We start from the raw sequence: 25,286 nt of genomic DNA on the forward strand, positions 1-25,286 counted from the left end.
ATATCATAATCTTAATAGATAATAGCAATTCAATCGGTCAAGCCATTTTAAAGATACAGAATCATTCGTTTGCATGCACACGCATATAAACACATAATTAGTTTAAACGGATCCCATTTCAATTCCGTCAGGGGTAAATATAACTGACACACCCTAAAAGGCTCTATTTCTAAATATAGATACTATGCCAGATATTTTGAGCCACTAGTTCTATCAGATGTATGTGGCATATATATATAAATAAGTGATGCATCATAAAACAATAAAACCTGCATGGTTAAATATCGGCTAACAATAATTTAACTAAATAGGTAATCGAAATAAAGAAACATTGTAAATAAAACAAAACTTTAAAAATAACTATAATTATAATGTTTTAAAAGATATGGCAACTATGGAAGGCCTACAGGCCGTGAAATGTACAGACTAAATATGAGATCATAAATTAGGGCAAAATACTGACAGTTTGCGAGTAACTTACTAAATAATACAAGAATAACCTGAGTCGAAATAATCTTTCTGATGGCGACTTAAAAAACCAAATAGACATCATGATCGGGGATGGAAAGTGTGCGAGAGAGAAACCCGATGGAAGGATAGATCATTTTGGCACAGGTACATTTATGCATCTCTTAGCTCTTCAATTCAGCTTCCCCGCTTGCTTGGACACCATGGAGAGTCCTCTTATGCTTCCACATGTCGCCAGAACGCCTACAACCAACACCAAGGACACAATAGGTAAGGAAAGAATTAAAAAGGAAAGAAAATTAGCAGTAGGAGAATAGTAAAATGTTAGTACAAACATAAATGTATGTATGTATTAATATATGTATGTTTATTTGTATTAAGTATATGTGTAAGTTTATCAATATATAGTTTATATTCATATATAGTCTCGGTTACAAATTCATTTACTTTAAAAGACACTGCACCTACTTAATCTTTCTGGTTTAACCCATTGGTTGACTAGTAGAGAATGCCTTAAGGCATTAAGTCCGCCATTTGTACCTTCATGTATTGTGCAATAAAGATTAAATAAATAAATTAATTAAATTTTTCATGAAGTACCTGTCATGAAAGTAATAAGTTGCAATTAGGTAAACATTAACAGGGAGCAACTACACAAAAGATCGCTATGCGTCGAAGGGCCAAGGGCCCCCGAAAATCATAAGATAAGATAAGGTAAGACATTTTTAGTGTAAATATTAGTATACATACCTACCACAAAACCAAATCAACCAAGCTGTTGTAAATAGGACAAAAACCAAATAAATGAACTAATGTTACGATGATATTATAATAATATTTACAATGTGCCGTGCCATGCCGTGTGGTTGCCGGCTTAAGAATAGCCCACTCCGTGCCTATCCATGGATGTCGTAAAAGGCGACTAAAGGAGGGAAATGACAGTCATCTAAGTCAACTAAGGAGTCCCAAGGAGGGTTGACGTCAGGCAGGCGGCCGGTTGTAAAATCTAAATGCCAAATCCTTTTAGTAGCATGTATATCGGAGAAAATGAGATGAGCGACAGGGCTAGGGCGTACCCCGCAGGCGACGCGCAGGGGCAGCACCCGGCTTCTGTGAGAAATGGACAAGGGTTGTCGCACCAGCCCGGGTGGGGACGACGTAAGAAGCTAGCCCGGGAACCTAAGTATGTGAGATTGAGGTATGCCAGCTGGAATATAGGGACTATGACTGGGAGGGGAAGAGAGCTAGCAGATGTGATGAAAAGACGACGTATAAATGTAGCTTTCTTACAGGAGACGAAGTGGAAGGGTGCAAGGGCTAGAGAGATTGGGGAAGGATATAAGTTCTACTATTGTGGGAGTAACGGCAAACGAAATGGTGTCGGTATAGTACTAGATAGCCAGTTGAAACAGGGTGTCACAAATGTTAACAGAAAAAGCGACAGGATTATCGCTGTAAAAGTGATGCTGGAAAACGTCATACTCAATTTAATAAGTGTGTATGCTCCTCAGAGTGGATGTGACGATGTAGCGAAAGAGAAGTTTTGGGAGGATTTTGATACAATTACAATGGATATACCAGCAAATGAAGAGATATACGTGGGTGGAGATTTTAATGGACACGTGGGAAGAATGAATGTAGGGTATGAAAGAGTGCATGGGGGCTTCGGTTTTGGAAGCCGTAACGTGCAGGGTGAAGCATTGTTACAAGCAGCCGCCGCTTTCGACCTGGCAATTGCTAACACCTGGTTTCAAAAAAGAGATGAACACCTGATCACCTACAAAAGTGGCAAACACACGACGCAGATTGATTATTTCCTTGTAAAGCGAAATAAAATCAACTGTATCAAGGACATTAAAATCATACCAGGGGAACATCTTACTTCACAGCATAGGCTCCTCGTAATCGATCTGTATATAAAAATCCATTCACTCAACAGAAAAGAACGGCTTCCGCCAAAGATACGATGGAAAATGCTAGAGAAGAATGAATGTGCCGAAAAGTTCAAAGAACGTGTGATAGATAAAATGATAGAGATGAAAGATATGGAAGGATTGAATGCGAACGAATGTTGGAAAGAAATGGCAAACTGTATACGGAGAGTAGCGAAAGATGTCTTGGGAGAATCGAAAGGCAAAGGTATCATAGATAAGGAAACGTGGTGGTGGAATGAGGAGGTGCAGGAAATATTAAAGCAAAAGAAACAAGCATTTAGAGAATGGCAAAAGGCTAAAGCTGGACAAGGAACTGAAGAGGCAATAAAAAGAACGAAATATATAGAATGTAAGAAGATGGCAAAACGTGCAGTTGCTATAGCCAAAACAGCAGCACAAGACAAATTGTATGACTCCTTAGATAGTCCTAAAGGCGAAAAGCAGCTATACCGCCTTGCCAAAGCAAGAGAAAGGAGTTCCCGTGATGTATCTTATATAAAATGTGTGAAAGATGATGCAGGAAAGGTGCTAACGAAAGATGAAGTCATAAGAGAACGGTGGAAAGGCTACTTTGAAAGGTTAATGAATGAAGAAAATGATTGCATCACAAATTGATAAATATGGGTGTAGTGAGAGAAATATCCATGGATGAAGTAAGAGCGGCTGTGAGAGGTATGAAAAATGGAAAATCAGTAGGACCAGATGATATACCAGGAGAAGTATGGAAGTTATTGTGTGAGGATGGATGTAAGTGGCTGACTTTGTTCTTCAATAAGTTGTTGCATGAAGAAACCATTCCCGACGAATGGTGCGACAGTTTGCTGGTGCCCATATTTAAAAACAAAGGGGATGTGCAGGAATGCAACAACTATAGAGGAATAAAGCTCATGTCACATAGCATGAAAGTATGGGAAAAAGTGATAGAGAGACGCCTGAGAGACGAGAGTGATATAACACAAAACCAATTCGGCTTTATGCCAGGAAGAGGTACAACAGACGCCATTTTTGCACTTCGCCAACTGTGCGAAAGATATAGACGTGGAAAAAAGAACTTGCATATGGTGTTTGTGGACCTCGAAAAGGCATACGATCGAGTACCCCGAGAGGTTTTGTGGTGGGCTCTGAAAGAGAAATGCGTGCCTGGGAAGTATGTGGAGCTAATTCGGTCAATGTACAACCGTTGTTGTACACGCGTCCGGTCAACTGCTGGCACCACCGACAGATTCAGTGTCACGGTAGGCTTGCACCAGGGATCGGCTCTGAGTCCCTACCTCTTTCTACTTATTATGGACGCTCTGTCGTCGGATATACAGGAGGAGGCACCCTGGTGTATGCTTTTCGCTGATGACATTGTGCTTGTGGGTGAAGACGGACTCGAGGTACAGAGCAGACTTGAGGAGTGGCGGCGGAAACTGGAGAATGTTGGCCTGAAGATCAGCAGATCTAAAACTGAACATATGTTCTGCGACTTCGGCGGTCTCTCCGGTTTCGCTGCCATAGACCTCGATGGCGTTACATTGCCGGTCTGCTCCGATTTCAAGTACCTCGGTTCGCTCGTGCAGTGCGATGGCGATATTGACCGTGACGTGAAAAACCGGATTAGCACAGGATGGATGAAATGGCGACAGGTCACGGGAACAATTTGTGACGCCCGGATGCCCCTCCGACTGAAGGGTAAAATTTATAAAACCATTATAAGACCTGTCGTCATGTATGGATCAGAGTGTTGGGCCCTAAAAGTGACGGATGAAAAGAGATTGCATGTAGCGGAAATGAGAATGTTAAGATGGATGTGTGGTGTTACAAGAATGGATAGGATAAGGAATGAGTATATAAGAGGAAGTCTGAAAGTTGCACCCATAATAGAAAAAGTAAGAGCGAATCGCCTAGCGTGGTATGGGCATGTGATGCGGAGGGATGAAAGTCATGTGACGAGAAAGGTATTACGAATGAATGTGGAGGGATGGAACGGCAGAGGAAAACCTAGGAAACGGTGGATGGATTGTGTGAGAGATGACATGAAACGAACGCGAGTGAACGATGAGATGACGGGTGACAGAAAGATATGGAAGGAAAAGACATGCTGCGCCGACCCCAAATGAATGGGATAAGGGCAAGCGAATGATGATGATGATGATGATGATTTACAATATCCGAAAAGCTTTCCAGCGAAGGAAAAATAGTTATTTGTTTTACAAGGGGGCAAAGTTGTTGTTTAATCGCTCGTGCTAATATTGAAAATCGAACAAGTGAAAGATTCTAAAATTGAACCACGAGCGTAGCGAGTGGTTCGAGAGTGGAATGTACTCATAACTCATAACATCTTTATTGCTCATATATTACAATGAATACAGACCCTGTAAGGGCACAACAATTTATTCTTATACTATAAGTACTTATACTTAAAACTAATCTTATTAATTACATATATTGAGCGTTGCCAGGGTTTCAAGGTACGAGGGTTAAACAAATTTTGCCTCCGAGTGAAACACAACATTTTCAACACACCAACGCGAGGAAAATACTAACTATGAAAAAAAAACACAAACCAAATCAAATCCAAATGAACATAATAAAAAAATCTATCATTCAAAAGTCAATTCAACCAGCTAACATACGGAAACAACTCAAAATTTGCATCTGATTACATTGCCCCCAAGTGGACAAAATGCAACTTTCTCATTAGTTTTTGAACAATCAAGAGGGTCTTCACCAGTTGGTGTGGTGAAAATATACATAAGCACTTACTTGCTTACTTTATTGCCCAGTAATGATAATAATACAGCAATACAGTATATTCTGTATGCAAAAATTCATATAATGTGACGCGTTTTCATTACTCTTAAGTATATTTGACGACCGGTCTGTCTAGTGGGTAGTGAGTGTAGTGACCCTGCCTATGAAGCCGATGGTCCCGGGTTCGAATCCCGGTAAGAGCATTTATTTGTGTGATAAGTGATGAACACAGATATTTGTTCCTGAGTCATGGGCGTTTTCTATGTATAAGTATGTATTCATCTATATACGTATGTATATCGTCGCCTAGTACCCATAGTATAAGTTTTGCTAAGTTTGGAGCTAGGTCGATCTGTGTAAGATTGTCCCCAAATATTTATTTATTTATGTATTTAATACGCGTGTCTGCTTTGCGAATAAGGCCTTTGTCCACAGGTTACACAACGCGAGGTTTCAAAATCGCGCGGAAGCCGCGCTCATAGCTGTTACGAAGTAGCTGGATAAAGGCCCTAAGGGTATCAGCCGTCAGCTGTCAGTTTAGGTATTGTGACCATGTTACTTATAGGTATTGATCCTATAGTAGGATTGAGCTGTGAAATACAGACTGCAGAATCAACACTACACAGTACACAGGCAACATGTTCGGTGTGCCCGTATTTGCAGTTGCAGTTAAAAATGAAAAAACTACATAATATTACTTACAGAGAGATCTAGCACATAAGTAGTGTCGTTAACTAGTTATCTGTAACAAGAAGTAGAAGAAACCAGTACCCAACTCGAAATTATACTAGGACATCTGGTGTTGCTCCCCGGCATAAATGAGTGTGTGAACTATACGTACGCACATCGATATCGCATTCGTGTGACATCTCTTCAGTATGAATGAAGGTGTGGACGGTCCGAGCAGTTGACAGTGGCTTGCATCTCCTCATACATCGGTTTGGCCTGTATCAGTTCAGTTACCTGAACGTGATACCGCACACATCGCACTCATGTGGCTTTTCTACAGTATGATTCTACGTGTAGATGGTACGAGCGTATGAATGGTGGAAGGCAGCCCCACATATACCGCACGCTATGGCCTGTATCAAATCATAGTTATCCGAACGTGGTACCACACATGTCGCACTCGTGCGGCTTCTCCCCAGTGTGAATGAAGGTGTGGATGGTCTGATCAGTTCACAGTGGTATGTATCTCTTCATACATAGCCTCTGTGGACGGTGCGAGCGTACGGACGAAGGAAAGCAGCCCCACATATATCGGACCGGTATGGTCTGTATCAGATCAGTTACCTGAACGTGGTACCACACACGTCGCATTCGTGCGGCTTCTCCCCAGTGTGGATGGTCCGGGCAGTTGACATTGCCATGTATCTCCACATATATCGCACGGTATGGCCTGTATCAGATCAGTTACCTGAACGTGGTACCACACACATCGCACTCGTGCGGCTTCTCTCCAGTATGGATCAACGTGTGGACGGTGCGAGCGTAAGGACGACGGAAGGCAGCCCCACATATATCGCACCGGTATGGCCTGCAATCAAATGTTACATTAAGAAGGCCTCCTAGCCTAGTCGATAAGTGACCCTGCCTACGAAGCAGGAGCGCCCGGGTTCGAATCCTGATAATGGCATAGCATATATGTATTTGTGTGTTTACCACAAATATTTGTTTCTGAGTTATTACGGTTTTCTTTGTATATAAGTATTAATATATACAGATATATGTTACATATATCGTCGCCTCCACAACACGAGCCTTGGTGAGCTTACTCTACTAACTAACTAACTAGGTTACTTTGTGTAAAATGGTCCTGCAGTATTTATTTATTTATTAAGTTTAAATATTTTATTCTGCGAATACCTAATTTACAACCGGTCTAGCCTAGTCGGTAGTGACCCTGCCTATGAAGCCGATGGTCTTGGTTTCGAATCCCGGTAAGGGCATTTATTTGTGTGATGAGCATAGATATTTGTTCCTGAGTCATAAATGTTTTCTATGTATTTAAGTATTTGTATATTAAAGATATCGTTGTCTGAGTACCCACAACACAAGCCTTCTTGAGCTTACCGTGGGACTTAGTCAATAAGTGTAAGGATGTCCTTATAATATTTATTTATGTACCTCATACGTATAATGTTTTGATATAACTAATTAAATACTTATAGGGCGTATAATTTCCCTAAAACATCAAAACATGTGTAGGATGGCAGTCAGTTACTTCGCTTGACTTGCTCTTTTCCTTGTAAAATCCAACGGTCTATTTTAGGACAAGAAATACACCTAGTATATAGACCTTCGAGGTATATTTTTGAAGTATATCGTGGCCTTTGATATTAAAACGAAATGGATAGAATGTGAGGTGCATTGGGTTAACTTCGAAATGATTACTAAGACAGAAGCTCTAACACTTACGCTAGGTACAGTCGCCATCAGATATATCGGAGCGGCCAAGGTGCTCACAAATATCTGAACTCGCACTCCAGCGCCTTGACAATGAATCGTGTTCAGATATTTGTGAGCACCTTGGCCGGTCCCATGTATCTGATGGCGACTGTACGTAGGTAGCAGGGTAAGCAAGATGTCTTGGTACGCTTGCCAAGAAAATGCTTCTGGTTTAGTATATTTAAGTGATTTATTACGCCTACCACCGTTTCAGAAGCTACCCCAATTTTTAAGAGTATTTGTAGTTAGGTAGGCACTAGGTACATTACTTGTCCACAAAGTAGATTTAAGATTTACGAGGTTAAACCTCACACTCTCCATGCTTCTGAACCCAACACTATTCTCGAGTATTAAAGGTCCTTTGTAGTCTGGACCTCGAAATTGGAGGCGATGGAGGAAAATAATTAGAGTTGAAAAAGCGAAATAGGTGAGTGGGAACAGGGATAAGTGGGGCTATATTATTTTACGGCTCGCAAAGCCGACTCGAGAGCAATTAACCTTTTACGAAGATAGTTTATGGCCAAAATACGTCCAACTGGCATATAAAACTTCTTTAAAAAAGTTATAGTTCTAGAGAAATATCAGAGTGACGAAGTTCTAAGTGTCTTTGTTATTAGTTTCGTGGTGAGGTACGTGGCGCCATCTATGCGATAGCGTTGTAACTAGGTTGATGAACTAATGTTTTGTGTTAGGCCGCGGGGAGCGCTGCTAGCTATTCAGGTCGATGGACTTGGATACAATATCGCGGTGAGTAATCATTGGGATTGGGGAATGGAATAACCAAGTATTTTACTCAGTCGTAATGATTATTATACACAAATAAAATTTTAAGATATGAAATAACACATTAGTAATTTACTTGATAATATTAAAATGCAAATATTTATGCTAAGAGGAAAGGCCAAGAATATTCTCTTGTTTTATTCAAGTAGAGAACTACTACTAGAGCCAGACCAAGCTAAGTCAGCAGCGATTTTGCAGCCCAGCCCAGCCTATGCAACTGTTAAGTAAACGTCATAATTTCATAGTTGTTGATATTTAGAATAACACTTGCACTGTCTGGGCTATCAAAATCGCTGCCAACTTATCTTGGTTTGACTCTAGTTATTACATATATTACCAGATGTAGGTCCTACCATCCTAATCTAGTATGGAAGTGGGACTTTCATAAATCTAGGGGTAAACTGGGCTACTGTGTGGTATGATTTAGGCTTAGGATGAAAGTCAGTAGTGCTAATCACCGCCGCGTAGTTTATCACAAACTAAACTGCACGTATGTATAACGTGCTGTGCTACGTTTAGCGTTAATATATAAATAAATTATTAAATAATGTCAGATGAAATTGCATGATGATGATGCATGAGGCATTAAGTCCGCCATTGTACCTTTTTTATGTGCAATAAAGTTATATAAAAATAAAGAAATAAATAGTGTAACCATGGTCATATGGTTCGTAGCTTTCGTTCACAAAGTCATTTTGCCCCACTTTGCATAACAGCTGTAAATGCCATTGGAAAATGCATTCAACTGTTTACCGTATTGCGGTACAAATACACAATAGCACAAATCCACACATAAAGTTTGGACCAAAAATACATTGCCAATTGAATATATATGTCTTGTACTTAATATTATTAACAATTAAAAACTACAATCGTTTAACTGAAACAAAACGTATTATCGTCAAAATATTTTGGCTTTGATACACTAATACAAACCTTTGCTAAAATTATTTACCTATTTTAGTTTATTTTTACTTAGGATTACCGACAGACAAAACATCTTACATGCTCTTAAATCTATATGACAATCAGGACTGATACTTATCTAATTAGAGGTATAGGTAATAATGGTATGTATTATCAACAATATTCAATAAAAAAATATCAACGTAATTTTGAGCTACCGGCTGTTATGCAAGGCATGGCAACATTGTTCAGTTCATGACCTGATTTGTATGAAATTATCGAACTACACAGAATACTCCATCGAAATATAGCGCTTATTGTTGAGTTAAGAAGACTCAAATTACAATTATAACATATATTTTTTTGTAAATAACGTTCATCCATATTTATTCCAACCTTACAAATCAACAATGGCAATGCATAACTGTTAGGATTTTTGAACCATTCAAAACTTTCATATATTTCAGTTGGAAACAAGTTTTCATAACATTACGTAACCATAACTACACCCTATGCCTTCCCACATAGAACAAAATAAATCTACCGTGGGTGAAGCTACCTACACGCGCTATGGATCTGTTTATAGGTCAATAACATTCAGAACACCGTATAATGAATCTACTGTTATTAGAATTTAGACCTTAACTCAATTTCATAAGGTCTAATTTCTGACTTAATTGTTTTGGGAGGTCATAGTTTGCTAAAGTTATGTTTTATTAAGAACCCACGTCTTTCCGTTTTTCACGCGTGTTCACTGTACTTACGCCTAAATGAATTGAATAACCTAGCTTTTGTTGATAGGTTGGTATTATGTGCAGTTTTAGAACTTAAGGGTGAAATTAATGTCGGTTGTCAGAAGCGAAGAAGTTTAAAGCGTAGCCTAACGCTTAGCTTAATGGCCAGGATATCAGAAGAGATTGATAGTGAAATCTCTCGCTCTAAATGCTTTCTTACTGTTCATTTAGAGTGAATCTGACAAATGACCTAAACTAAAGCAGAGTTCAATAAAAATGTCAAATAATGTAAACAAACAAATTTACCTTCATTTCTTCGTAATCTCGCACTTTTTGTGGAAAAACATAATTTTATCAACAGTTTATATGCTTAAAATGTCTGTAAAATTTATCTACATTATTTGCCATTTCTATTGAACTCAACTTTATATGCGCTTAAGGCAGGTATAAACGACGCGACGTCACACCTTACATCTGGGTGCGTAGTCAACGTACCAATCATTAATCGCGTAAGCGATTGGCACGTTGGCTAAACACTCGATCAGTATGCATTCTAGCGTGCCCGCGCAATCGTGCAGCGTGTAGCGGCGGTGGCGCTGGCGTAACGCATTAATGCTATTACCCCCCCTTTATGACGCCTCATCAAAAGCTGGTCTAACGCATAGATAATATTATGGTACGGTCACAGACTTTTTGCGGACTTTTTGCAGACTGTTCAAGTTCAATTTGGTTGTCAATACTAACGGTATGAAATGTCTAATGTAAAGTAAACCCTAAATGGCTTAACAATTAAAGTCCATGACTGTACCTATTATCAATGTATATCCTTGCATGCTCGCGCAGTCGCGCACAGGCGATGAAAATCTTGATTCGCGCTACCCCACATTAATAAGCCAAATTAAAACCGAAATAACGCATTAACGCGGGACAGCCCCAACCCCATCCTGCGCTCAATTGCGGACAGGTTCGACTGTCCATACTTGAGGCGTTGCTGTGAGTTGCATGTGTCTTGCAGCCCTTATTATGTTTAATTTATTAATTATATACTAACATTAGATATAAGAATTAATATTGTATTGTATACTAACAAATTGTATGAGTCATGTTACTTGATAAATAAATGAAATGAATTGAATTAAGCGTGGCTGTCACACCTTACCACTGGTTGGTTTAGATTTGCTTGAGAGTTTTACACCATATTTTTTTGTACTACTTCAGTGCCCCCCACTGTTGGGCAAAGCGCCCCTCGTTTTCTCCACTAGACCCTGTCGTTGGCATCTTCCCACCATTTTGGATAGAATAGAATGCGTCCAAGTCGTCCCGCCATGTCCTACCCCATAATGTTACGCCTTATCAAAGACGTACTAACGGATGACTGTAGAACACTTTACTTGTGATGTATATACCCTCCCGCAGGCGCAAAGCCGCGGTGAACGAGGTACACTGCGCATTTGTGAATTTTGTAATGCTACCCCATATACTGCGCCTTTTCAAAGCGAAACTAACGCATAAGCTTACGTGCAAAAGTGAGTGGTGGTTAGTACTTAATCGTCGCTCTCTGTATTATGACGCCTTATCAAATCCAACGTACCACATTAGCGTAGTATAAACGGTATGTATCCTGAGCATTCTCGGAAAGTCATGTCGTAGCCATTGAAGAGTTGGTTCGTCTCGTGCAGTTACCACGTAATACCTATATTATAACGCCTTATCAAATCCAACCTACCACTTAAGCGTAGTACAAACAGTATGTATCCTGCTAGAGCATTCTCGGAAAGTCGTATCGTAGTCATTGAAGACTTGGTTCGTCTGTTGCAGTTACCACGTAATACCCATATTATGACGCCTTATCAAACCGAATCTAACGCACAAGCGTAGTATGAGTATGAGTACCTACTATCTGTTCAGGTGTAATAAATCCTAGTCGCGTCATAACCATAAAAGATCTTGTGGTCTTGTGTTCTTACCCCCAGATTTTCACACCTTTGATCAGTAATTCAGTATGTATCCTAGCATGGTAGAACTTTTAGGGCATCCCACCCTTGAACTCTTAATCAATGCAAATTTAACCACATCTTACACAAATTTTTTGTTCCTTTTTTATATCGATATATCGATGGGCAGGAAGGTCGTGTATACATATTTTTGGCACTTGGTCCGTATCCATATTTTCAGACGTGACTGTACAATAAAGTGTTACACATAAGTTTAGTTAGTAGCTACACTTTGACCTTAACACCTTACCTCTGGTCAGTATGTATCCTAGCATGCTCGCGCAGCCGCGCTGCCGCAGTAAACGTCTTCGGGCACGCCGCGCACGCGAAAGGACGTTCCCCGGTGTGTGTGCGCCGGTGGTCGTCGCGCTCCACCTGCGGCACACAGCGAGGGGTGAAGGTTGATGCCTTGCGAGCGAAAATAATTAGCAATAGGGGCATATAGTTTCTATTTTCCTCCGTGAGCTTCTACGGGTTATCGTCTTATCTATTGTTTAAAAACCGCAAAGGCGCGTGCCACTATGAAAAAATGGTTAGGCCGCATAGGTAGCGTTTATTGAATTACTACTCTATTGAGCACGGAATAAGATTCATTATGAACTAATACAGAATTCTAACAGAATAGCTGTCTGACTGATCTCTATTGGTGCGTCTAAGGTAGGCGACTAAACGCTCTCAAACCAGCTTAACTTGTGACACTGCGATCCGAAACAAAGATACGTATTCGAAGACCTCGCTTGCACTGGTAATGCGAGCGCACGGCTAGCTAGCGCAAAGGAAGCAATGTTATGTTTCTCGAGGAGCAGGTAAAAAACAGGGCCGGATTTTCACACAAATATATTTGGGTGGTTTTACGTTGTTTAATTTAAAGAGATAAAACATAACACTATTTAAATAGTAGGTACACATCTAACAGAATGGGTTGTGTAATTACAATAATAACGAGATATACTCATTTTTATAATCAACTGTTCAAACAGTTGTTTGCTAATTTTAAACTTTAAACAGGCTAATTTTAAATAAACAATAAAACAATGGTAAAATAGTAATAAATAAGTCTGAAGAGTTAGCGTTCTTCAGACTTCTAACAAACTGACACTGTTTGTATGGTTTGCTTGAAAGAGTTAGCGTGATTTGACTCTAAACGATATGCATATTTTGTTTTATATTTATTTATTTTATGCATACACTATTATGTATATGTTACTTATTTTTTTGTTGACTCATAATATAAATTTGTATAAATGTTTTACTAAATGTGTACTCTATTGTAAATAATATCTTTATTTTAGTGTACATAATTATAACATATAGGTCTATTTTAACATTAGTAGTGCGGGATTGTTAAATGGATATACATATTTATTACTATTTTACCATTGTTTTATTGTTTATTTTTGTGAAAAACCGGCCCTGTTTTTTACCTGCTCCTCGAGAAACATAACATTGCTTCCTTTGCGCTAGCTAGCCGTGCGCTCGCATTACCAGTGCAAGCGAGGTCTTCGAATACGTATCTTTGTTTCGGATCGCAGTGTCACAAGTTAAGCTGGTTTGAGAGCGTTTAGTCGCCTACCTTAGACGCACCAATAGAGATCAGACAGCTATTCTGTTAGAATTCTGTATTAGTTCATAATGAATCTTATTCCGTGCTCAATAGAGTAGTAATTCAATAAACGCTACCTATGCGGCCTAACCATTTTTTTATAGTGGCACGCGCCTTTGCGGTTTTTAAACAATAGATAAGACGATAACCCGTAGAAGCTCACGGAGGAAAATAGAAACTATACCAGAAAAGTGTCAGATACGTGAAGCTATTTTTTTAACAGTTCATCAAAAGCTAAGAAGCCGATATTTGTTGGATAACTTAGCTTTCAATTCAACGATACAATAATACAGATTTCTGCAGAATATTAAGACAGCTGCCATACGCATCACATGCCCGACAAAGTAGAGCTTTTTTGGAAGGCCTAATATATAGTGTGGCCAACAAGGTTTGTCAGTAACAGTAGAATAAAAAAAAACACATCACTTTTTTTTGGGTTATAATAAGAACCTACCCCGTAGGTAGTACCTACGGAAATAATGGCGACGGATTGTGAAGTTTGCCACCGGCCCTGATATCACGACCACGACCACTGTGACAAGAGTGTGGCGACAAAGAAGAAGAAGAGGTACTAGCATAATAAAGACAGCATGATCCTCTGCCTATGACCCACTGACAAACAACTCTTGCCATACTATACATGCGTTTAAGTAGTAAAAGTGAAGTGTGGAAAGTGGTGATGAACCTTACGATGCTAATTATCATCACAGGTCTTTGCGTCTATTGCAGACGATTTATGCATTGCTGTTTAGACAATGGGTTTGGTGACAGTGGAGGCCGATGCGTGTGCGGCACGACCTTCCACATTTTTAGCAGAGACAGCTTATGCCGACATCTTTTACTATCTAACGCATTAAACCAGGCTTGGTAGAATATATTTTTCCCCTCCACAACAAGCTTGCTCGATCCATCACGGTCTTAAGCTAAGATTTCCCAGGCATGGTGGTAGATACTAGTTATGGGATCTTAAAAATTATTACTTAATACAGCGATTTTTAGGGCCAGCATACCTAAGTATATAGATAGGTATGTGTTCAGAAAACAATTTATTTAGTAATTTCTAGTTAGGCTTTAATATTTTCTTTAAAGGAATTTCAAGATAAGTTAAGTCCAATCGAATGCTTGTCAAGCGAACTACATGCTCTCAAGATTCATCTCATTGCTCCGCGTGCCCCCGCCGCGTGCACATGTTTTGTAGATGTGGATGAAGAAAGAGATGACAAACAAAGATATAATTTATTTGCAAGTAGGCGATAGGGACAGTTTTAGTTCTTGTCTCAAACTTCGTCATTTGTTTATGTAATTAAACTTTATCTTGCAAAGGGGGAATAAGCCTTAACCCCAATAAGCCATATCGTTCGTTCCTTTATAACGAAAGACAGAGACGAGTAAGAAAGAGATGGATAATATTTGTCGCTGAGAAAGAACCGTGGTCGTTGCACCAGCAGCCTATTAGCTGCCCTAGCTAGATTCTGTGCTAGGTTATGAGGTGAAGGTTGATAGACCTCGCCTTCGATAACGCTATTGAGAAAAATAAAAGTACCTACCCACGTACTTCAATATTGGTATTTTTAAACAAGAAAATATTTAAAAATAGGCATATACATACATGATTTGATTTCAATGAGCGTTGTACTACATATAATGTAGATATATAGTAAACACCCCTATAATGGAACAAGCACCAGTAATGGGATGGTATAGATAAATCCTGTAAAACAAGTATTTGTCATATGTTTTTAAACATTTTACCATAAACAAGAGCCAAAGAGCTGCTAAAGTTTAATTTTTCATTGATATTTGCAAGTTTGAAATGTAATGGCGCCATCGCCATACATCCCATAACTGGAGTAGAAAACCATAGTTTTAATTGGCTAATTATATTGAAACCAATTATAGTAGCCTTCATTAAATATAATATTTTAAAGCATAAAGCGGTAGAAATTTTACAGATGTCAGTGAAATATCAAAAATACTCTAAATTTTCTCTTAAATGTCCCATGATTGGTGCCGTTAATAAATTACATGTCGGTGCGAGAGAAACGAAATCAAAATTCGAAACATAGCACTGAAGTCCTTACAAATCTATTATGATAATTTAAAACTTAAATAAATATAAAAATAGATATGTTTATAAAATAATATCGTTACATAAAGAAAACGTTCAATAGTTTCAAGACTTAGGAACATCGTGCTTAACACACAAACGTTTTCTTTCTTTCTAGGTAAGTAAATGAACTAGGCTGAAGTAGTGTTCAAATGAGAATGATAATATTAACAATTATGGTCAATATTCACGCGAAGTATTAGAGAGTAGAGGCTTTCTAATACCTCGAAGAGCCTTAACTTAACTTTACCATGATTATTTTCTCATAGAAACGAAGGTAATAATTTATTAGCCAGTATCGATCCTTGCCCGGCCTTGCTCCAGCTCCATTTTCCCCCTTACCAAGCGTTTAACACCAGCTTAGTGTTGAACTAAGGCTCTGTAGCAACTATGTTTAGTCGGGTATCAAATTATAATGGTTTTGTTTAGGGTAATGGGAATAAAGTTCTGGAAATGAGCCCGGACGGCCCCGGTGCGGCCGGATTCCGGCTTGAACAAAAGTTGTCAAGGAGAATGTTACGGGTATATTTAAACTCAAACTCAAAAATGTAGAGGTAAATCCAAATGGGACTGAATGGGAAATTAGAAACTGTAGGAGATCCTATCTTGTTATTTTATTTGAACAACGAGGCCAATTTTGAATAAATAGAGGCATTAAGAGGATTTTTTCGTCATTCCAAAACGCATTTAAGAGAAACATAGTTTGTTTTGCTTGGGGCAAAAGAAACCGTATGAGGAAACGTAAGTGCCTATTTGTTTACGTTCTATTTTTAGTATTAAAATTTAATTAGTTTTTAAATATCTTTAAGTACCTCCGTTCATTTTCCCTACAAGTGTTTCTTTTGTCCGTGTTTATTGTACCCACCTAACCTTAGCTTTTTCTGGCTTTCCTTGGTGTTTAAACACTTGTGTATTGGCGTTTATACTGGTTTACCTAAGCGTCAGACTCGCTTAGTAAACGATTGCAACCACTTCCTATGGTTGTTTATAAATATAGGGGCATGCGTAGCCCTTCGACCGTAAACAAGGCAGTACACCTGTTCGCGACAAGTGCACACTTTTTATACAGGTAACGATTACTTGCACTTGCAGTGTTTTGTGTTTGATTAGCGATCACCCTAGGTTCTTATATTTTCCACCGATAGCTAAGTTTTTCCTCGTACAAGTTTTTTGTCCGCCACCTTTGTTGTTTGAACTTGTTTGTGAATTAATGGGCAGGCATAAGCTCTTCGACCGTATAGTTTCTATTTTTCTCCGTGAGCTTCTACGGATTATCGTCTTATCTATTGTTTAAAAACGGAAAAGGCGCGTGCCACTATGAAAAAATGGTCAAGCCGCATAGGTAGCGTTTATTGAATTACTACTCTATTGAGCACGGAATAAGATTCATTATGAACTAATACAGAATTCTAACAGAATAGCTGTCTGATCTCTATTGGTGCGTCTAAGGTAGGCGACTAAACGCTCTCAAACCAGCTTAACTTGTGACACTGCGATCCGAAACAAAGATACGTATTCGAAGACCTCGCTTGCACTGGTAATGCGAGCGCACGGCTAGCTAGCGCCAAGGAAGCAATGTTATGTTTCTCAAGGAGCAGGTAAAAAACAGGGCCGGATTTTCACACAAATATATTTGGGTGGTTTTACGTTGTTTAATTTAAAGAGATAAAACATAACACTATTTAAATAGTAGGTACACATCTAACAGAATGGGTTTGTGTAATTACAATAATAACGAGATATACTCATTTTTATAATCAACTGTTTAAACAGTTGTTTGCTAATTTTAAACTTTAAACAGGCGAATTTTAAATAAACAATAAAACAATGGTAAAATAGTAATAAATATGTATATCCATTTAACAATCCCGTACTACTAATGTTAAAATAGACCTATATGTTATAATTATGTACACTAAAATAAAGATATTATTTCCAATAGAGTACACATTTAGTAAAACATTTATACAAATTTATATTATGAGTCAACAAAAAAATAACATAGTTCACTTGTATGCGACAAGTGCACGCTCAACAACTAGCGATTACCTGCAATGTTGCTCAGCGATGACCAAACGTAAGTCAGGGTATATTTATGTTCCTTAGTAACGTATGAAATCCGACAAATTATAGAAAAGCACGACTCATCAATCATGTTTTACGAATAATTTAGCTACTAATAAAATCGTATATATATAAATCGTCTGAAAATCTAAACCTAAGTAATATACCTACCTTGACTTTGAAGGCCTTTGGGCAGAGGTCACAAGGGTAGGGCCGCTCGCCAGTGTGCATGCGCATGTGGATCGCGAGGTGCCCCGACTGGTTGAAGCGGCGCCCGCACACGCGGCACGGGTAGCCCTGCATAAAATGCTTTCCATATGAAACTGTAATAGACTTTTTACATATTTCACAAGTGTATGGTTTATTGCACCCTTATTCATGATTTTGCTTTCCTTGCAACAACTAATAACTTGTGTTCCATTTTTACCGTAATGTCGGGGCTCAGGAACTACTAAAGGCTGATAGAATAGATATTAGGTTCTTGTTAAACAGAACCTGCGTTTGTTTAGGTAGCCATGTACATGAAGCGCTTCATGTTCAACCAAAAAAGACACAGTTATTTACATACTTCGCAACTTTATGGTTTTCGGTCAGTTACCTAATAATTACCTAAAAGACAAGTTATGACAGAAGGCCTACCGCAAAAAACGAAAATCGATATTTCGTTTTCAATCGCGCTTCCATAATCGTGCGTGATAGAGGGACATATTAGATGAGCAAATGTGAGGAGAGATTCGATTTTCATTGTTTCGCGGTGTTCTACGAGGTCAGGCAATGCAATCCCTGCCTTCAGATGCAAAGGACTATAGGAATAGAATCTTACCGGCTTAGACACCTTGTGCATCTTCTTGTGCGTGTGCAACGCGCACATGCTGCCTAGGACCTTGTCGCACTCTTCACACACGTACGCCATGAGAGGCGCGCCCGACGGCCGGTCTTCCCCTCGCTTGTGACGGTATAGCTCCCTGAAATTTAGATAAAAGTTGATCAACGATGTCATGTCATGGTCTTCTTAATCACGATCTTTAAATGCCCGGAACAGACTTTATTATCAGGCAGGCAATGAGTTATAGTGCCTAAGTTTCAAAGCGAGACATTAAAATATAGTAATTCACATACATATCCGTATATACTATTTTTCAAATAAGAAGGGTACGCTGGCAGATGTCAGTTCAGTAGTATGCGAGATTTGGCGTTTTTAGGTTATAAATTATATGGATGACACCTGTCAGCGTACCCATCGTGTTGTAAAATACTATAGTATAACACATTATAAACAATGCGTTACGCAACCGCGTTACAAAATGCAGTGTCGGAGAGGAGTTGGCTAAAGTCTGTGCTGAAAGAAAAGAGTCGTGGAATGTATGGGGCCCAATACCTAAATTCCATGACTCTTCTCTTTCCGAATAGTCTCTACAGAGGGTCTACCGCGAACACCGAAGCACAGACCAAAGTTCGCAATTTGAGGGCACCTTTCTCTTTTGCACCAATTAAGGCGTAAGTAGAGTGACAGAGAAAGATACCTGCAATTTACGAACTTCGGTTACAGCTCAGAACCGTCGGAACTCGACACCCTTTTCCTATTTTTCTTTTTCGACAAAGCGTTTAAACATTTTGAAATCTTCAAGTTAAATATCACATTGTAGTGTGAGTGTGACTCTAACTTTCAAAAACCCATGCAAACCTTCTTAGAGTGCTTTTGCGGGTGGTCTCGATTATGATTAACAAATACGAGTACCTCTGGTACTAATCCAATATTTTTACACTCACCTTGCAGTGGCAAATAGCTGGTTACAAGACCCGCAATTCCACATCTTGCTGCTGGTCGCATTACTGTAGGACCGTCGATCCCTCTTGTTGACAACTTGGAGACATCCTATGGTGTGCATCTTCAGCTCCTCGATGGTCGAGAAGCGTTTGCTGCAAGTGTCGCAGGCGCAGCATAGCTGGTCATTTGTGGTGGCGCTTGAGTTCTAGTTGCATTGGATATAATTATAAAACAAGCAATAATATAAAGTTTTTAGGTAAGCATTATACAGACAGATTTCAATCAATCAATCAATTTTACGTGTTATGATGGAGCATCAAGGTGTTGATACAGACAGATTTTCAGGGATTGACAATGACTGCAGCAATGACATTTACCTTTCAAACCTAACAACTATCAAATATTAACAACAACAACTATATCTTATCTTATACCTTTAAACGAGCAATTCTTGTATGTTTATATATATATTTCGGGGATCTCGGAAACGTCTCTAATGATTTCGATGAAATTTTCTATATGGAGGTTTTCGGGAACGAAAAATCGATTTAGCTAGGTCTTATCTCAGGGAAAACGCGCATTTCTGAGTTTTTATATGTTTTCCAGATATTTATGTATATACTCGTAATAGGTGGAGACAACTGGAATATACTAAAGTCTGTCAAACAACTTTGTCAGTTGAAAAAAGCGCGAAATTCAAATATTCTTTGGAATGATAGACATACCTACATTTTTAAAATTTGCCGCTGTTTTCTACTCACGGAAATAGCTTGACAGACTATACCAGACTATACTAAACTTAATAGTCTGATTACTTTGATCTTGCACATAGCGCATGGGGCATCCGCATGTTCAAGCGCGCCTTTACTTGTTCTAGTTAAAAAAAAACTTAATGTCTGGAAACATACCTCTGCTGGTGCATAGAAGCTCTGACTCTGGTCAGAAACAAAGCAGGTCAGCCGGTGTCTGTCCAAGGCATCGGCATCCGCGAAAAGTCCATTGCAGAAGTCACAGACGTACATGGTGAGAAGCTTCCGCGGTGACACACTGGTTTTACCATCGCTTGTGGTACAGCACAGTTGTTCTGGAAATTAGGTGCAGTCAGTACCAAGTTCAGCAGATTATAAACTTTAACTTCGTCATTCTTATTGTAGGTGCGGAATCTAAAATTTAAGTTTCGCAGTTTTTTTATGGAAATGTATGGACAAACAACTATCCTGTCAGTAAGGGCAGATTGGCTTTTTAAAGTATAAGCCAATGAGGCTTTTTTAGGTAGGTAATGCGATATTTCATAATTGTTTGGCTCTTACCAGTAGGTTCTGTTTCTAAAGCTGTAGATAATACACGTTCACAGATGCCACAAACAAGCCAGTAGGATTCAAAATCTATGTCATTAGGATGGCTTATGTCTGAAACAATTTTTTTTTTGATAAACACAGGTGGTCTTAATATAATCTTTATATACTTAGGTACCTAGGTATAGTATAATAGATGTGTCATCTCATAAAATTTGTTATTTATGTTTGTGGTCTACCTTGTAACTTTGGCTGCAGATCTATAGCGTCTGCTGATGAACTGCTAGGAAGAGCCTCCAAGGCCGCGTCAGATGTATGGAATGAAATGGTATGGTCTAGAAGATCCGAGTCTGTAGTAAATATCTCATGGCAAATGACGCACGAGTGTAATGCCAATAAGTCGGGCCCAGTGTCATCAGTGTCCTGGAAAAAGTTATTAGCAAAGTTTAGTGAATATGGTTGCTATTTTTTCTGTAGGCACTTCAAATTGCAAATTAACTATGTATGCAACTAGGCATAGGCATCATTATGTGTTATTTTTATTTTTATTTTAGTTAAGATAATAATTTACCAAAAATAGATGGAAAATAAAAACCTTATTCGCGTTCCCTGAAACCTGAAGCGGCAATAGGAATTGATTCACTGTATTATCATCAAGTAAAGTTGGCTCTAAATTATTTAGCAAATTATCCGACTGAACAATAAACAGTTCTGTATTCTGCTCAATATTCGTAGTACCAGTCAGAAAAGATGATTCTCCTTCATTCAAGGTTTTAGTAGAATCAAAGACTATCTGATTGCCTACATTTGTAAGCATTTGATCAGCAACATCGGCTAGATCTCTAGCGATATTGGTTGAATCTGTTGCAACTGCATCAGAATTGAAAAGAAGATAGTCTGAGTCGTAGTGGTCTCGTAACGTGTCCGATAATTCCTTGTAGGGGAAATCCGGTGGGTCGAACATCATTCTCAGCAACTGTAAAGAGGATTTTAAACCTTTAGAGTCGGATCTTTTGATGGTTTCTATACAGACTTCGCAGAAGCAGAGTGTGAAAGTGCTATTCCTGACGGCGCATGAAGCATGAACATAATGGGGCACGGGCTACAAATGCAAACATTACGCGCATTTTTTTAATATTATGCCTGTTAAGTATAGTGCCCGTGCGATCAGCGTGATTTTACTTATTTCAGCAACATACGGCGTGTGCACTGTGCATGCGATTAACATAGCCGGCATACACACACATGCTTAATGGATGTTGTAAAACGTTTCTGGCAGTTTACTTTGTCAAGCCATAAGTTAAAAAAAAGTTTAGTTTGACATTGACGTTTGCTTGTTATTGTTGATGTTCAGTGAGAGATCATTTTCTATCAAAATTCCAGTCCAGACCGATTTTGTAATCCGAAAAGATGAAGGCCGAGGTCACATCTTCTTCGGAAAAACCCAAAATCCCTTTGCCGACGCTTTCTCAAATAAACGCTGATCGAATAACTCAGGTACGTGTAAAAGTAGGGTTATGATTGTTATTTCGTAATATTAGATAATATTCTCCGTTATACGCCTACTATTAAACAATAAAAGCTGTTAAAATAACCATTTAGTCCAAAGAAACTGTAATAGGACTACTATACTTATTGGTATTTAAAATGGGTTCACCGTGTCAGGTTATAATTTTCGAATCGGCGCATGTTTTTACATTACAATAGCAAAAAAAAAACGCAAACAGGATATTGTTTACTCTCCTAAATTCGTATTATTGCTGTTCATAACGAAAATAGGCTGGTTTCCTACCAGAATGCCTTGTAAATGTTTAGTAAACATAAATTGTCATTATGGCATTGGTCGCTGGTAAACACTTTGTCCGCTGCAAACTCCTTTCCATCGTGAAGAAAAACGGAAATGTTTCTACGGAAAGTGACACTAAATTCAGTGTATGTCACTCTGAGACTAGCAACTATCACCCTTGGGATCCCTTACCTTTCTGTTAATATCTTATACCAACAATATATGTCTTTATACTGACATCATATGATGTCACTCGGCACTAAAGGGTTAAGAATAAACATAAGAAATATTTAAAAATAATTATTGCTCAAAATGATTAGTCCCATCCCTTATTCTCATAACAATAGGGTTGTACTTTAAAAAAAATATCCCAGTCAGAAAATTAATTCCGCAGCTATGTATTTTCAACATTAAGTAAAATGCATATACCTTTGCAAAGTTGTTTTTTTTTTTACTAACTACTTCCCAACAAAAGAAATAAATTTGATTCTTGTATTTCTATTGTATGTATTATGTAATTGTATTAAGTATATTAACTGAATAAATGTCTCTTATGCCCATGCTATCTACTGGTTTGTTGGCCAGCAAGCAATAATGCAAACAATCAGTTGTCAACCACAAGGCAATGAGAGAGTATATAATTGTTGCATAACACTTTTAGTGCCAATAACCCACTATCGGGTTTATTTTGTATTGGAAATGGGGCATTTGCACTGAAAGTGTTAATCTGAATACCTAGTTCAGTTTTAGTCCTAAGCTATACATATCTGGACTTCGAGCTAAACTTCAAGGTCATTATTACAACAGAATTCTCTAAAATCGTCAACTATTGGAAGTATGTGGTTCATATCAAAAATGGGAGGCTTTAATGGGAGGTGTCAATTGAGATCATGGTTCTGTTTAGGAAACCTCACTAGACCTAATAGGTTCATGCATGAAAGTATTACAATTAATTAATTCAAGTGCATTCAATGTGTTTCACAGCTACAGGGATTTTACAATTAGATTAACCATGGCTAACACAATTTAAACTAAGCCTACTGGTATCACCCAAATCTATGTAACATTCCACCTTGAATTGCATAACTAATCAACATGGTTGCTTTTAGCTTGCAAACCAGTACTGGTCGCCACAAACTGAGGAAAGCCACTTGCCTTATGATGCTGCTATTGTGGAGTCAATCTACCAAGCAGAAATCCTTGGATCAAAGTAAGTCACACATTTATCACACACAAAGTTTCACTTGCAAAATTCCAAACTGGACTGAGCCTAACTGATTTTAACAAATGAATAAATGCATGGGTCAATAGCCTCATAGATAGTGCAATGACCTTTTTATTTTTTCAAATTTGCCAGTAGCTGCAGCTGCTCGAATATGGTTGTAAATATTGGGTGAAAATGCTAAAAATAAATCTAAATATATGATTTAAAAATCTATACTGTATGAAAAGTTATTATAAACGTATTTTAGCTATTTTTCCTAAATAAGGTAGTTTAAAAAATGTGTCTGAGTCTTGAATAAATAACAACATTTACAAACATAACTGACTCAAATCAATGGTGTTTAGATATTTTTTACATTATAATGAATTTACTTATTTAAGTTATGTATGTATGTATATACTTTATAAATAAGTAAAAAGTAAGTAAAGTAAGTAAAGTTATTTATAAATAAAGTTAATAAAATATATATTTATTTATGAATAAGAGTATATCATCATCAAAATTATTTTTACTGATTAAACACATTCAACCTGCCACAGTATTTTTCTTACTGTGACATAACAAATAACGTAACAAATATAGTTTTTGGGGATACTTTTTAATTAAAAATTAACTCTCCCATGGTTTGATTAGTGAAGAAGGCCTGACCTTTCTATGTACATTTTTTCATTTACTGATGTTACCATACAAACTGTTTTTTTCTGAGATAAAAACACATTTAAAGTTGTTCAAATGTAACCAAAATAAATTGAATTACAGTGCAGGTAATTTACATTGGCGCTAAAATCTGCTCCAAACATGCGAACGTAATCTTGAGTCTATGCCACTACTTACAATACAATACAAATCCTCTTTATTGCGCAACCTCCGAAAAATGTACATTGAAACACATATAATACATGAAGATAGACCTTACCTATTACTTCATTACTTAAAAATGTATTAATCTTTTTTTAGCTCTTTCTAACTCCTGCAAAAATATATAGAAACGAATTTTAGCTGAAATAGGTTTGATAATTATGATTAGGCTCACGAGTAATATACAAGTAGTAATAATTATGCCGCGTCAGGTTAATTCCTCTCAACTTGGCAGTAATAATTCGGTTTCGATATTATATAATAATAATTCAGCCTATATACGTCCCACTGCTGGACCTGTGCCTCCTCACATGCACGGGAGGGCTTGGGTTATAAGTCCCCAAGCTAGCCCAATGCGTATTGGCGACTCCACATACACCTTTGAATTTCTTCGCAGATGTATGCAGGTTTCTTCACGATATTTTCCTTCACCGAAAAGCTAGTGGGAAATATCAAATGACATTTAGTACATAAGTTTAGAAAAATTCATTGGTACGCACCAGGATTTGAACCCACGACCTCCGAATTGAATGTCTTACGTTATATCCACTCGGCCACCGCCGCTTTTAACTACCTC

At 38.2% G+C, this 25,286-nt stretch overlaps 2 protein-coding genes across 2 annotated transcripts in view; one reads left to right on the plus strand and one right to left on the minus strand.

The window, feature by feature from the left end:
* Positions 1-349: 349 nt before the first annotated feature.
* On the minus strand, positions 350-24,223 carry LOC133528255 (zinc finger protein 271-like). The gene is made up of 11 exons (XM_061865560.1): positions 23,782-24,223; positions 21,436-21,816; positions 21,080-21,263; positions 20,856-20,954; positions 20,454-20,629; positions 19,548-19,750; positions 18,601-18,742; positions 17,949-18,074; positions 12,254-12,378; positions 6,556-6,675; positions 350-711 (listed from the first exon to the last, which is right to left on the minus strand). The coding sequence occupies exons 2-11, from the start codon at positions 21,805-21,807 to the stop codon at positions 633-635; spliced, it is 1,626 nt and encodes a 541-aa protein (XP_061721544.1). The 5' UTR covers positions 21,808-21,816; positions 23,782-24,223; the 3' UTR covers positions 350-632.
* Positions 22,163-25,286, plus strand: part of LOC133528254 (RNA helicase aquarius) — a 111,869-nt gene continuing 108,745 nt past the window's right edge. Inside the window, exons 1-2 of the mRNA XM_061865557.1 lie at positions 22,163-22,337; positions 23,736-23,836. Of these exons, the coding sequence (XP_061721541.1) occupies positions 22,251-22,337; positions 23,736-23,836 (188 nt within the window). The 5' untranslated portion in view covers positions 22,163-22,250. The remainder of the gene's footprint in view (positions 22,338-23,735; positions 23,837-25,286) is intronic.

Source organism: Cydia pomonella, chromosome 19 (genome assembly GCF_033807575.1).
Source record: "Cydia pomonella isolate Wapato2018A chromosome 19, ilCydPomo1, whole genome shotgun sequence".
Taxonomy (NCBI): domain Eukaryota; kingdom Metazoa; phylum Arthropoda; class Insecta; order Lepidoptera; family Tortricidae; genus Cydia; species Cydia pomonella.

Excerpts from the sequence above, each read along its gene's own strand:
- LOC133528255 (XM_061865560.1), bottom strand. The coding sequence starts at position 21,807 with ATGATGTTCGACCCACCGGATTTCCCCTACAAGGAATTATCGGACACG. Across the intron at positions 18,075-18,600 it reads TGCACAAGGTGTCTAAGCCG|GGCTACCCGTGCCGCGTGTG; the intron begins GTAAGATTCTAT and ends CATTTTATGCAG. Across the intron at positions 712-6,555 it reads GTGTGTGGTACCACGTTCAG|GCGTTCTGGCGACATGTGGA; the intron begins GTAACTGATCTG and ends TGTTGGTTGTAG.